This window comes from Hakea prostrata, chromosome 2 (assembly GCF_041222555.1).
Source record: "Hakea prostrata isolate BN-2017 chromosome 2, UWA_Hpros_2, whole genome shotgun sequence".
In the NCBI taxonomy this organism is placed as follows: Eukaryota; Viridiplantae; Streptophyta; class Magnoliopsida; order Proteales; family Proteaceae; genus Hakea; species Hakea prostrata.
In genome coordinates this window covers 74,805,705-74,820,727 of record NC_142601.1, presented here as the reverse complement: position 1 = coordinate 74,820,727, position 15,023 = coordinate 74,805,705, and the positions used below count along the sequence as shown (strand labels likewise).

Here is a 15,023-nt window from a genome sequence, read left to right as displayed (position 1 = left end):
ATGTTTCATTTGTCTTATACAATAGCCCATGTGGTAATGTATTTTCCAACAGTTTTAAGGTATTTAAATTTTGTATAAGATGTGGTTGTGCAACTATAAATTTTTTGGGTTTCATGTAGCTGAAATAGTTTAATAGACGATGCAAAACTTCATCTGTGTGGTCTTTGTCTTTGGGTTGTTAACGCTTCCAGAAGTGGAGTCATAGGGAAAATGATCGACAGAGACAGAGACAGGTTGCCAAAGCCGAATTACTAAATTCTTTTATTAAAACTTTATGGCATCTATTTTATTGTTTTCCTTCAATTTTGTCTTAGTAAAAATTCAAAGTTCAAACCATGGTTTAATCTTTTGCATACATGAAAACGAATAATGGTTTGTGTATAATAACAACCTTTATACAGTGATGATGCAAGTAGGGTCAGAGGATGGGTGAAACTACATTCCCTGTTTGTGCTTTCCATATGTGGTATTAGAAACAAGAAAGTTTGTGATTCATTATTTGCTGTTTATTGAAATTCATACGCACTTTAGGCTTGCTTGGGTTTTCCGACTAGTGAGACCATTTTGTGATTTAGAACAAAGAAATATCTGGAAAAGAGGCATTTTTTTACCCTGATTTATCCTGTACTGATCATGGCTTCTTCATGTTGCACGGGGTAGTTTGCTGTGTGTACCAGTGAACTTGTAAGTCCCACTTTCAGGGCGTGCAATGTTGTATACAGTGCTGGTGCTCCTGTTTATGAGTGTTCTATTGCATGTGTTCATCTCATCACCATCTGTTTGTCACTTGATAGTTTTGCAATGGCTTATCTATCAGTTATAGTCACTAAATATTTATTTTCATGGTAAGAAGAGGGGGTTTCAATTCTCTTATACTTTGAATCTTTGATAGTCTAATTCTCTTCGAAATCTTAAACCTTGACTTCAAGAGTTCCTGTGTTTGTAATGTAAAATTTTTCGACAGTGATGTGGGTGGTTCAATGGAAAGTTGGCATCTTTAGCCTTTCTTTCTTTTGAACTTACTTTGGTTCTCCCTGTCTATAAGAAGTGACCTCAAGAGAAAACAGTTTTCCTTTCCTCTTATTCTGTCCATGGCATGGTCATAAACAGTGTTTTCTGCACCATACATGCAATTTCTGTGCATGCGTTGTCCACTTGGGCTCTCTTCACCATTTCATGTAAAGATTGACTACTTGTCCACTATACTGCATCATTTTCTAGATTATAAAAGAGATGGGTTTTCTAAACCCTCATGTTTGTCGGCTTCTCCAAATCCTTTTAACGGCCTTTTATCTCTAATATAGGGTCAGGGTTCTTGTTGTTTCCCTGAGTAAGCATGAGTAAGTTGGTGTCAAGTTCTGTGATGGATGGTCCTCTAACAATTTGAAACCAAGATTATTTAGAGCCTTGAGAGTTGAGAAACTCGGTTGTCAAGCTTTCCAAGGATTTGGTGGTGCTTGTATTTTCTCCATTTCATTCATTAATTACTATTTTTAGCATGTGAAAGTTCTTCACTCTTTTGTGGAATTTATTATATGATAGACATGGTTATCTCTTCCTAATTTTTGGAAGGTGGGGGTTCTAATGTGTTTTACCCCAGAGAACCCATATATTGTTCATCGATCTCCTTAATGTAGAAAAGAACATAGAAGGATCCTTGTCTTTCTTCTCCTGCAGCATGTCACTGAATATTGCTTACTTGCCTGAATATTGCAAATCCATATATCAAGCATCGAGTAAGATGTCACTTAATGCAATTAATGCTTTTTGTGAATTATGTACCAATTTCAGTTGTGTCACTGAACTGATTCACTATTTTGAAGAAGATGTTTTTCACTCCTTTATAATCATCAAACTAGACTGGACTCTCAAGAAGTAAAACGAAAAATCCTAATAAGAAAAGAAGTGATGATGGATCTGAGTTTGGTCTTATTTGGACATTGAGCAAGCTGTAAGTCTTCATGGACATGTCAATGTATTGAGGAAATTCAACGTCTGACCATGTTGAAGCCAAGTGTGTTCTCTATGGCACCTGGCATCAGGGAAAGCAGTCATTCAAGATGCTATGGGATTTGGGCCCATTTAAACATAGACTCAATGTCATCTTGTCTTACCATACAAGCAATTGTTTATGATTATTTGAAGCCATGCAATAATCTGGAAGACTTCTGGTTTCAGTATCCAGAGTTACCCATGGTCCTTATTGAAGGTTTTACCTGGTCTGATCTGAAAACTTGTTAAGAGGAAAGAAACTAGATTATGGAACCTTCCATAAGTTTTTAGATCAGGTATGACCATTGAGGTTGGTTATCAATGGACTCCTAGAAAGAGTTTGAAACATGTTTATTAATTCAGAGTTTTGGGCAATGTCCCATGATTTCTGGGGCTCTCTAATCTAAGAGGGAGGACTGATATGTTTGCTCTGGATTCAAAGTGGGATTACACCAACAGTTCAGGTAAGAACAGTTTAATTGTTCCTTTATTGGATTCTTTGGCCAAAAGGGACTATTCATCCATTGAGAGAAGCTTCTCTGCATGAAAGAAAAGTTCTCTATTTTTTGAGAAATTTCTCAATCATACGAAGTTGGTTGAACATGTTAAACCTAGCAGTTAACAGGGTGGTGAAGTTACTTCCTGGTCCTGGATGCTACACACTTATCTGCTGAGATTCTGGTGTGGTATGAGTATTGCAACGAGAATAAAGGAGAGTGGCTATTTTCCCTCGATAATGTTGCATCTCTGCAACTTAGTTCCTAAGTGGAAGAGCTTGTGCAGATGAAGTGGCCGTAAAGATGAATGACATGGTATGGTACATGCAGTCTAATGTAATTAGTATTATGTGTGTTAGATCATAACAACCATTGAGCTTTATGCACGATAAACCCGCATTGTGGGGTTTTACGTTTATTGTGAGATGCATATAATTTTGTGTTGAGTCTCTTCTCAAGAGACAATTATGGTAAAATGGTTGATTTTACTTAAAAAGAAAATGGAATGTGCTTCATATGTGTTTGGGCACCATATTTAAAGGTGATATGTATAGACTCGTGGTGGAGTATGTTTTTTGAATTAAAATATAAATTCCACCAAATATTATCAACTAGATTATGCCCTTGTAAGAAGCTTGGAAACCTCGACGAGGTAATATAAAAAACATGCATTGGAAGGTGGTTATTATGAATTGTTGTATAAGTCCATACTTAGTGTATGGTTTTATAAATTTGTCGATCGAAAGCCACAAGGCTAAGGTGACAATGAAAGATCCATGATAGTAACCATTGGAATAAGCATTTACATTAATGGTAAATGATGTGATCAATAGAGAAAGTAAGACACCGAGTCTTGGAAGAATGTATCTATAAATGGAAGAGACATAATGTTTTATATATATGTCTAGTGAGGCTAATAAAATAGCGCTATGTGTAGTCAAAAAGTTGGAGGAATGAACCATGAAAGCCTATCCAAGGTCATGTGATGGACACCCAACTTATGTGAAGAGGTTTTAATCTTGAATTAGGTTCAAAGGGTAAACAACGTAGTCACGGGATGACTTGAGGAGTACTACTAAATTCATTCCAATATTATGGTAAAGTAGTACCATTACAAGAAAAGAGGTAGAACAAGAGGTTCTTAATTAACTAAAGCGTACGAAATGTGGGGGTGTGTTAATTGTGGTGCACACTAGCTAACCTAAGTGGATGTGGGAAATAAGGTCGCTTTTCGATGAGAATTATATAGGCAAATTCTCTAGACATCCATGAGACTGAGATCTGGGACATGGTGTAAAATCCGGCTTCATCCTAACCCTGACCCGGCCCGGATTTAATACTGTTGCAAGTCCAAAGACCCGAAGTGGTGGTAGAAGAGACCTGTGGGCCCTCTTAGTGGATGATTCGATGCTTGATACAGAGCCTATGGACATTGACAATGATAACCCTTACTTGAGCACATTGTCAGTGTTGAGTGAAAATCTGCGCATCGACGAAGATTGGTTTAGTTGAAGCACTTCTTGGAACCACGTGATCAATCCGAAGGTATTTTCTAAAACTAGACTTGTTGATTGACTTGTAGGAGAAAACCCCGCTCGATTTGACCCTGTATAGCCTTCCGAATCCACTCCTGAAGTTGTTGTCATGGCTTGGTCGACTGCTTGGTCGACTGACGACCAGCCAGTCGACCAAGAGTAATGGAATTCGATTACTCACTAAATCACTTCCCATTTTGCCCCTACCTTTTTGGAACTCGTGAATGAAGACCTAAACTAATCATTGGCACTCCAGAGCTCGAGGTTGGACACTCTTTTGGGTTATTCCTTGATGTTTGGGAAGATCTTTGACTCAAATCATTAGTGTATACATTAATCATCAACTCAAGGTATGATTTCTTCTATTCTTCTTCTAATCTATTCATTTTTCTATCAATTGATGATCTTGAAACCATGGCTGAAGTGCTGCAACCTTGCAAACACTTAACCAAGAGTTGTTAATGCCTCTGTACTCAGCCGAATTGATCCGTTCGAACCCCGATTCGATTATTTTCTTCTCTGATGTTACTTGTATGTTATCTAGGGCATCAACACTGATTTTGGGACCATACTTGGTGATCATTGAATCTATTTACAACTTGATTAAGGTAAGGACAGTTGTTAACTCAAGTATGTTAATTATACCAACATGATTACATTATGGGAACTTAATGGTTATGTTCATATGAGTATTTCTTTACCATACATGACTGTTATATGTTTTCTTATCAGTAATAGAATGTTATATATCATTTAGAATATCATGTTCAATTTTACTTTATGATTTTATATATGATCAATCATGTTATGATATGTATCGTTTATATGATGAATCATGATTTAGTATGATATGATGAGATTGAGCTTGTGATTGACTACGTATGACTTGGGATTGGGAAGTGTCTTTCCGACACTTCTGTCCTTGGACATCGGAGGGAGTAGTATGGGATATTCCCCAAAGGTGTCCATCGACGCTTTCCCGGGTTGTTGGATGACATGCATAGGATTGTCTAGGTGTATGGCTAGGATTATCCTTGTTGTATCAGACCCGAATCGGAAGGGTATGAACGACTCGTGGTAGAGTATGGTTGATGGGCGCTCAAGACCGGTATCCACTTCGTGAGAGGACTTAAACTATACTGCGGATACCCGAAAGGGGCCATTTATTGGTAGGGTTGCAAATGGATAGGCCTGGGCTCACGGGCACTCAAGACCGGTAACCAACCCATGAGAGCTTCCCCTTTACCATTTGTGGATGACCAATAGGGTTGATGAGTCTGTAGTCCAAATTGGTCGGTGCCATAGGATACGCTGACTCTAATGTGAAGGATACGGAACCGAGTTGGTCGGTGCCATAGGGAAAGTATCCGGATCTGATATGATACGACTGAGTAGATGACTTGCATTGAGCTAGGCTTCGCTACGACATGCGCCAATACTTATACCAATGGTGATGTGAGAGAGTGGTGACTAAATCCCCAACCATGGCTTGATGAGGACCTTACCCAATTACCACGGCAGACCCAAGATATCATATGATTGAGGGGGAGTGACTGACGACCCAAAGAAGTATGGTGCTATGGCTTAAAGCATGTCTACCTTAGAGACTAGCATACTTAAGATTAGAATCATATTTCATCATTGTCTCATATCATATTGCATCATATTGTGACTTGTATCGAATGAATTGTGTACTATGAAACGACTTGCCTTGCTGAGTTCTTTTGAACTCATTCCTTTTGTGCAATTTGTTAGATTATCCTGCAGGTACAGAAGACCTTGATGGCACGTCCTATGACCCGAGCTATGATCCCGCATACTACCCTTCGGGTGATGGCTACGCGGAGAGTCAGGATTGCTATACCGAGGAGGATTATGGTTCGTACCAGGATTAGCCCCACTTTAGTGAGGGAGCGGCCATGTTGGGTTTACTTCATCCACACTTATGAAGAAGAAATCATTAGGATAGAAGAAACCTATGTGTAGGCCCCATTTCCTTAGATGACTGTAATCTTTTAAATATCCTCTCTCTAGTTCTTATGGATTCACTCGTTACACTGTTTGTAGTTCGGGATGTATTAACCACTTTTCCGCTATTGTGAAGGAGTGACTTCTGATCACTCTTTCTCTTTGAGATTCTGTCATTTAGAAGTTGATACTTAATATTTCCGCACTCTGATTTATTATCTTTTCTTATTCATTTGATCTATTTATTGCTTACTTTATACATTGATTATATTGTTCATGATTATGTTATCGTGTATGTGGGAGGCATGACCGCTCGATCTGGATCTTTGGGCTATGGATCACATCCCGGGTATGCCAGATAGGATACCGGTTGGGTGGATGTGACACATGATCTGTTCTCTTTTAGAGGAAAAATGTCCAAAAGAATAAATTTTGTAAAAGGGCTTATCACGTAAAGTCGGCCAATAGGATATGGCTGATGAGCTTGCTAGCTACGCACTGAGGAATAGTTCAAGAAGTCTAACTTCACTCGTACTGTGTAGCGAGGTTCATTAGACCTAGTGTAGTTTCAAGTTTGAAAGACACCTATAACGATGTGTCCTATTGTGTCTAATATGTTCACCAATTCAAAGTTTTGTTTTCCCAAAATTTTGAATTTTTGTGGGGGATTGTTGTAATAATATTTATTTTATTTAAAAATTCAAAAATCTCGTTTTGATTAATCAGTTATATCTTTTCCTAATGAACACCTAAATTGTCAATAGGTGTTTCTCTTGAGAGGCTAGTTTGGTAGCTAACAAACAAGCCTTAAGGGAAGATGGGTTTCTTGGAGACAACTCTTAATGGTGTCTTTTACTTTCTTATATAAAGGTGAAAGGGGTTGTTTATTCGAGAGTAGACATTGCTTGAAGTTGTTTTTTAAAATTGTGTCGATAATGGATTGGTGAATATAGCTTTCGGATCCCTTAGTTCATCGTTATGGAGCGCACCGTATACGATGGAGGGGTTGATTGATCTTGGGGGTGAAAACGCGCTTAGAACCCGTGTGCACTATTTGGGGCATTTAAATACCTTAAAGAAAGTGTCGGATACCACCGACACGTCTCAACTCCGCTAACTTTGTTCGAGTATTACTTGATGGATGTGCGCAACAGTGTTTTCGACAAGTAGACTATTCATGCCATTCGAAATAAGATAAGTTTTCATTCTTATGATTATGTTTTATTTGTCTTATACGATTGCCCATGTGGTAATGTATTTTCCAACAAGACCAAAATTATTTTGAGTCAATACACGTGCCCAAAAAAAAAATAAAACCATTATATTATAAGTTAATAAGAGCTTATTTTGCCCATTTGGGTAACGAATATTTCAAATCAAAATTGAGGTATGAGTAATCCTAGGGATTTTTTTCGGCCAAAAGGGAAAAGAAAAAATCGCTAGGGTTGATTTTGGCAATTTATTGGGAAGGTTACGTTTTAGTTTTCATTTCCCGTGAAAGACACTTCCACGTTCGACCCCTCGCCCAACCCTTCGCATAGCTGATACGCTTTCCAGTAGCCAGCCGCCGCTGATTACGCTTTCCGGTAAGCAGCCGCCGGTCCCGTCTCCGTCGCAATCCACTCCTCTCTTCCCCCACCCTTGCATCGGATGAGAGAACAAAGGGAGAGAAGTGGAGGTATTCTCCAGCACTTCTGAGAGATTTCGAGTAAGTTTCTTAGGCTCGTCGATTCTTAGTCTTCGATTCTTCATCTGGTTTTTTTTCTTTTGTATTCTTGATGAGCATGGCTTTCAGAAGGAAAGCAAAAGCTTCAATCTTTTCTATCCACCGAAATATCTCCATAGCAGTTTCCAATGGGAATGCTTCTGCCTCACAATCCAAATATTCCTCTTTGGACGGTTTCAATCCATGGATTCAAGTATCTAAAGCGTCCAAAACTTCAGACACTAGAGTTTCAGCACGTTTGTTCTCGACCCAATCGAGCAAATTCCCAGAATACGAGATGCCCACGGTCACTTGGGGAGTGATTCAAGGCCGAAAGGAGAAGTTGGTGTCTCGCGTTATCATCTGCGATTACTTGAAGAGTTTGGGAATAATTCCGGATGAGTTAGAGCACTTGGAGCTACCGTCGACGATCGAAGTGATGAAGGAGAGAGTTGAGTTCCTCCAGAAGCTGGGGCTAACCATTGATCATATCAATGAGTACCCGCTCATGCTAGGCTGTAGTGTTCGGAAGAATATGATCCCGGTTTTGGGTTATTTGGAGAAGATTGGTATTCCCAGACCGAAACTCGGAGAGTTTGTGAGGAATTATCCTCAGGTGCTCCATATGAGTGTGGTGGTTGAGCTCGTTCCTGTCGTGAGATTCATTAAGGGCCTTGATGTAGAGAAGCAGGATGTCGGATATGTGTTGCAGAAGTACCCAGAACTTCTGGGTTTTAAGCTTGAAGGCACTATGAGCACTTCAGTGGCTTATCTTGTGAGTATTGGGGTCAGCCCGAGAGACATTGGACCTATGGTTACCCAGTACCCTTACTTCCTTGGAACGAGAGTTGGCACCACGATCAAGCCTATTGTTGATTATTTGGTCTCTCTGGGGCTTCCCAAGAAGATCTTAGCTCGGATGTTTGAGAAAAGGGCTTATATACTGGGCTATGACCTCCAAGAGACGATACAACCAAATGTGGACTGTTTGATTAGCTTTGGAGTTAGGAGGGAAGCTCTAGCTTCTGTCATAGCACAGTTTCCGCAGATCCTTGGGCTTCCTTTGAAGGCTAAGTTGTCTTCTCAGCAGTATTTCTTTAATTTGAAATTGAAGATTGATCCCGAAGGTTTTGCTCGTGTCATAGAGAAGATGCCCCAAATTGTCAGTCTTAATCAAAATGTAATTTTGAAACCCATTGAGTTCCTCCGTGGCCGAGGGATATCAACTGATGATGTAGCAAAGATGGTTGTGAAATGTCCACAACTGGTTGCTCTCCGTGTTGAGCTGATGAAGAATAGCTATTACTTTTTCAAAAGTGAGATGCAACGGCCATTAAAGGAGCTCCTGGAGTTCCCGGAATACTTCACTTACAGCTTAGAATCAAGAATCAAGCCCAGGTATCAGAGATTATCGAGCAGGGGGATCAAGTGTAGTCTAGCCTGGTTCCTTAACTGTAGTGACCAGAGGTTTGAAGAAAGACTGCTGGCTGATTATATCGAAACAGAAAGTATGGGGCCTTCATTTTGTTTAGGTGGTAAATTAGAGCTCCCAGGGAGTGAGGTTGTATCAGATGAGGATGAAGATGAAAGTGATGATGAAATGCTCTATAGACGTACTGTATCTCTGTAATGATTCTGAGATGTATGAAATTTAATTGACATACTTCAGACAGTAAGAGGATTCTCTCTTTTGTTTTTCTTAGTATTCGTTTATAACTTTTCTGGTTGTTGTATTCCGCAGTAAACTATCTCCTAGCATGAATGCATCTGCTTTCAATTTTCAACCATTTCAATTATATGTCCTGTTTTACAGATACGCACTGTTAAAATTCGTATTCATACACAAAAGAGGAGTTATTAATACATGACTGTCTGTGTGTGTGTGTGTGTGTGGGGTGGGGGTTCAGTTATAGATTTCTTCTACAATTCTAACTTCATTTTTTATCATATGACTTAATATGGAGACTGCAAACCGTTTCAGAATCATATAAAATTTTAATACAAAAAGTAATTTATCAAATATATATATATATATATATATATATTTAATCATGGTAATTACCAAAACTTGAAATGTTTTAATATCAGTTGAGGAGCATAAGATCACTTACTGGAACTGTAATGTTCAAGTAATGCAAACAAAATGATTACTGAACACCTGAGGGATAAAGGATTAATGAGTTGGACCTACTATGTACTCTGGATGATAAACAAATGCATTTACCATACCACCCAAAATCAACTTCCCTAATTTTTTGCTTCAGGGAGATTCAGTATTTTTAAATTGATTTTTCTAAGAGTATCTTCATATCATCATTATATCATGGGGTTCAAATAATTCATATCGGAAGATTCAGAACAACTAATGTTGCATGATGTAGAATTGGAAATGATGGCCAGAAGCCGACCTACTGTACTACCATTCTATGATAGATGTACCCCTAATGCTTTAATGTGTTTTACATCTTCAAAGTTGTCTTCTTCAGTATTACCTATACAAGTTGTGCAAGGATAGTGCTGGTACAGGTTCTTCAGTGATGTGGTTTCACTTGTTTGAGATTTTAGAGTTTCAAGTCTAAATTGCCTGAGTGTGATCAGTGCAGTTCTCAAGGGAATTGTTGTTGATGGATCTTACTCCAACAGATTGCGTTTCTTGTGGCAGTATAGCCTTTGAGATCATTAATTATTTGTTCCCATGTTTCAGCAAAGGGACATGTTACTGCTGTCCAACTCATCTTCAGAGCCAGGTTGCCTTTTCTGGAAGTTGTGGATCGTGGAACTGGAATTTAGTGTGATATCAAAGTTGAAAACAGGGTTGGCATTTTCAAGTCCCAGATTATTCACATTATTGCTGCAATAGATGAAAGATTTCTGAAACTATGTGGTCTGGTAATTGTTTTCTTTGAATTTGAACTTCTTATCTAGTCTCTTCTTCATAACAATACCTTGACATTTTGAAAGATTTCCTCATTTCAGTAGCATTTTAAAATTTTGTCTCAGCAGGTACTGGGAGACATCTTAGTAATTATTTAATATTCTTCTTTTAGACTTCTTCGTTGTTATGCTTAGTCTGTTGCTTTTTTTTTTGCATTCATGGACATGACTTAACATCATTTTTCTCTTTATATATATATATAGATATATTGAGCAGATGAAAACATGGGCAAAAGCACATGACATTTACAGCTTACAAGATCACATTATGAACTCTTTATCTATAACATCGTTCATCATGTTTCATTTGCAGGTTGGTAATTATTTTATCAATTCCCTTAATGATCAATTTGCCATTCTTTTTCTTTCTAGATAGGTAGATGAATCGAGAATTTTATAAGCCATACTGCAAGGAGATAACAAAGGGAGCAATGTAGAGTACAACAACAGCAGCAAGATCAGGGACCTAAGGCTACAAAACCAGAAGAAAACTACATCGAAGGATACTAACTCTTATAAAAAGACTTTCTACCGACTCCTTCTGTAGCCAACCATTTGCAATTGAGTTTGCAAACCTCATCCCTATCACCTAAAGAAGTATGGAATGGTGTCTCAATGGTAGCTAGGCATTAGTAAGATCCTTTGACTTGGAAAATCTAGGTGTCTCGGTAGTAGTTTACTAGTAGTCTAGGCACTAGCTTAGTTATCAAGGTGTTGCCAAGGCACTGCCTAGGCTTCCAGGCTGATCTATAGGGCCCTGGGCAGTTGACGCCTTGCAATAGTTTAATAGTTCAATTAGTTTTGGATCAAAATCTTTACTTGTGCCAAATATCATTTACGAAACTTTTTTTATTTAATATTTGATTTACTTGAGATATTATTATTGGATAAGAAAGTATTGCCTGTTTGAATCCAATAATAATAGTTAAAATATAAAATTCCTAAAAGATAAAAAGGTGAACCTGCAGGTATAGTGTATTGATGTTAGAAAAGTCGGGGGAAGTGGCATGCACACCTTAGTTACCATACTTGCCTTGACACTGCCTTAATGGGTGCCCTACTGCCTAAATGCCTTGGATCACATTGGTGCCATGGCAACTATGGTGCGTAGTATGAATAATCATTTATTATGATGATAATGTGTTTGATTGACCAGGTTTAGATGACTATGATTGTGATGCAAATTGATTTAACATACTTTTATTTGTGGGTTACCTGTAGCTTTTATTTCAGAAATATAATTTTGTAATAGGAGATAAACTCATTTTCCTCCTAATGTGTTGAAATACAATGTTTGGCAGAATGGCTTCTTAGATCAATGATCTCAAGCCCTCTATTTATAAATAAGTGGAAAGTAGAATATTACAAGGAATAGAAGTTTACATGAATGCAAACTCTAATTTAACTCCTATACAAACTCTTATTAGACTCCTAATAGAATCCAACACTCCCCCTCAAGTTGAGGCATATATATTAGTCATGCCCAACTTGCCTACAATAGGAAGGAAATCTCTTTCTTTCAAACCCTTAGTGAAAACATCTGCTACTTGGTCTCCAGATCTTACAAAAGGCATGCAGATAAGCTCTTGTTCCAACTTTCCTTTGACAAAAAACCTGTCAATTTCAATGTGCTTAGTTCGATCATGTTGCACTGGATTATTAGCAATACTAATAGCAGACTTGTTGTCACAATATAACATCATAGGGTTTGGAACTTGAACTCCAATATCTTGCAGCAAGCCTTTCAACCATAGTAGCTCACAAACTCCACGAACCATAGCTCTATATTCAGCTTTGGTACTAGATAAAGCTACCACATTCTGTTTCTTACTTCTCCAAGTAACTAGATTACCTCCAACAAATGTACAATAACCTGAAATTGACTTCCTGTCTGGAGATCCAGCCCAGTTTGCATCAGTGTATGCTTTTACTTTTAGATTATCGGTGGGTGATAGACGTACTCCTTTTCCAGGAGTTCCCTTCAAATACTGTAGTATTCTGGTAACAACCTTCATATGAGCTAAATATGGATCATGCATGAATTGGCTCACTATCCCTACAGCATAAGCGATGTCTGGCCTGGTGTGGGACAAGTAAATAAGCTTCCCTACCAGCCTTTGGTATCTTCCTTTGTCCACTGGTTCTCCCTCTTTTTCTTTAAGTTTAGCTCCAGCTTCAATAGGGGTATCAACTGCTTTGCACCCCAACATTCCCACTTCTGATAATAAATCTAGGACATACTTTCTTTGGGATAGAAATATACCTTTATTTGATCGAGCCACCTCAACCCCTAAGAAATACTGTAACTTCCTTAGATCTTTAATTTCAAATTCTCTGCCAAAAAAGTCTTTCAGCTTTTGAATTTCTTCACCATCATTCCCTGTGATGACAATATCGTCTACATAAACAATGAGAAGTGTGATGTTAATACCTGACTTCTTGACAAATGGTGTATGATCAGCATTGCTTTGCTTGTACCCAATAGAAGTCATTGCCTTCAGAAGGCGTCCAAACCAGCATCTAGGAGACTATTTTAACCCATATATTGACCTCTTCAACCGACAGACTTTCCCTGCAGTATTGTCATCGGAAAAACCATGTGGGATTTCCATATAGACCTCTTCTGCTAACTCCCATGTAAGAAGGCATTCTTTACGTCTAGTTGGTGCAAGTTCCAGTGTTTGTTCACAGCTACAGACAACAGAACTCGACAGTATTTAGTTTCGCAACGAGGGCAAAGGTCTCCCCGATAATCAATCCCATAGGTCTAGGTAAACCCCTTTGCAACTAGTCTAGCTTTCAACTTGTTAACTGATCCATCCATATTTTGTTTAACCACAAATACCCATTTGCAGCCCACTGGTTTTTTTCCTAGAGGAAGTGTAATCAGCTCCCAAGTGTCATTTTTCTTCATTGCCTGCATTTCCTCTACCATAGCTTCCTTCCATCTCTTATCAGCATAGGCTTCCTGCTAACTTTTAGGAACAGATACAGATGACAGAGAGGATATAAAAGCACGGTAGGAGTCAGACAAAGAGTTATAAGAAACATATTTAGCTATGGGATGTTGAGTACAAGATCTGACCCCTTTTCTAACAGCAATAGGAAGATTGGAAGAAGATACCTCGGTAGAATCGATTCTCGGGAGCAGAGACCGAAGTGGTAACGTATCACCTTTCTCCACCTGCTTTAGCCGGTTGTATTTCTTCCTCTGATAAGTCTTCACCTCCTTATTCTGGTCAATCTGGTTTTGAAAGACCCCAACAGTGTGTCTCACAGAAGTGGTCTCCCCCTGGCTAGGTTCTTCACATGGTTCAGAAATCGAAGGGGGAGGATTAGAGTCCTCAGGTATACTGGCCGAAGTCTCCCCCTGGGCAGGAAACTCTTCTGGGACTCTTAAGTTGTGTTGGTGTGTGATAGGAAGATCTAAAGTCGGAAAGAACACCTCTCCTCTAGGACTCTCCCCTTGAAGAGGTGTATAGTAAGGGCAAGACTCATTAAAAATTACATCCATGGATACAATGGTTTTCCTGGAAGGAGGATGATAACATTTGTACCCTTTATGAGTAGCAGAATACCCAAAAATATGCAGTGTAGGCCGCGGGGAGCTAGCTTACTCTGATGGGCTGTTATTCTGGCATAACACACACATCCAAAAATCTTTGGGGGAATAACAAAAGAAGAGGCTCCCTGAAGAATCTCATTAGGACATTTAAAACCAAGTATCTTACTGGGCATCCTATTCATAAGGTAAGTAGCAATGAGAATAGCGTCACTCTAGTATTGGTCAGGTACATTCATAAAAATCATAATGGAACGGGCTAACTCTAAGAGATGCCGATTCTTCCTTTCGGCAACTCCATTTTGGGCAGCCGTATCAACGCAACTGGTCTGATGTATTATGCCAGAATCAGAGAGATATCTTTGAAATTCACCATCAATATACTCTGTGCCATTGTCACTGCGAAGGATCTTCACAGTGGCATTGAACTGAGTTTTAATCATATTATGAAAGTCACAAAAACATCAGAAAACCTCATTTTTTTGTTTTAAAAGATAAATGCATGTAGAACGAGAGTGACAATCAATAAAAGTAACAAAGTACCTATGGCCAGTAATAGACACACGTCGGCAGGGACCCCACACATCAGTATGAATTAGCATAAAAGGAATAGGTTTTCTATTATGAAGAGAAGGTAAATAAGTAGAACGAGTCTGTTTTGCAAAAATGCAAGCTTCACAAAAAAAATTATTTTCATTATAAGAAGAAACCAAATCAGGAAATATTTTCTTAAGAGTTCCTAGAGGGGGGTGACCTAGCCTATAGTGCCACTGATGAAGGTCTGATATTACCGAATGGACTGGATTAGAAGATGTAGTCAAAGCAGACGT

At 38.7% G+C, this 15,023-nt stretch overlaps 1 protein-coding gene across 1 annotated transcript; it reads left to right on the top strand.

Annotated features, from left to right (window-relative positions):
- Positions 1-7,457: 7,457 nt before the first annotated feature.
- Positions 7,458-13,277, top strand: LOC149026487 (Mitochondrial transcription termination factor family protein). Its single transcript, XM_089146790.1, has 2 exons — positions 7,458-9,369; positions 10,402-13,277. Exon 1 carries the CDS (start codon positions 7,771-7,773, stop codon positions 9,325-9,327), a length of 1,557 nt encoding a protein of 518 aa, XP_089002916.1. The 5' UTR covers positions 7,458-7,770; the 3' UTR covers positions 9,328-9,369; positions 10,402-13,277.
- The last annotated feature ends 1,746 nt before the right edge of the window (positions 13,278-15,023 follow it).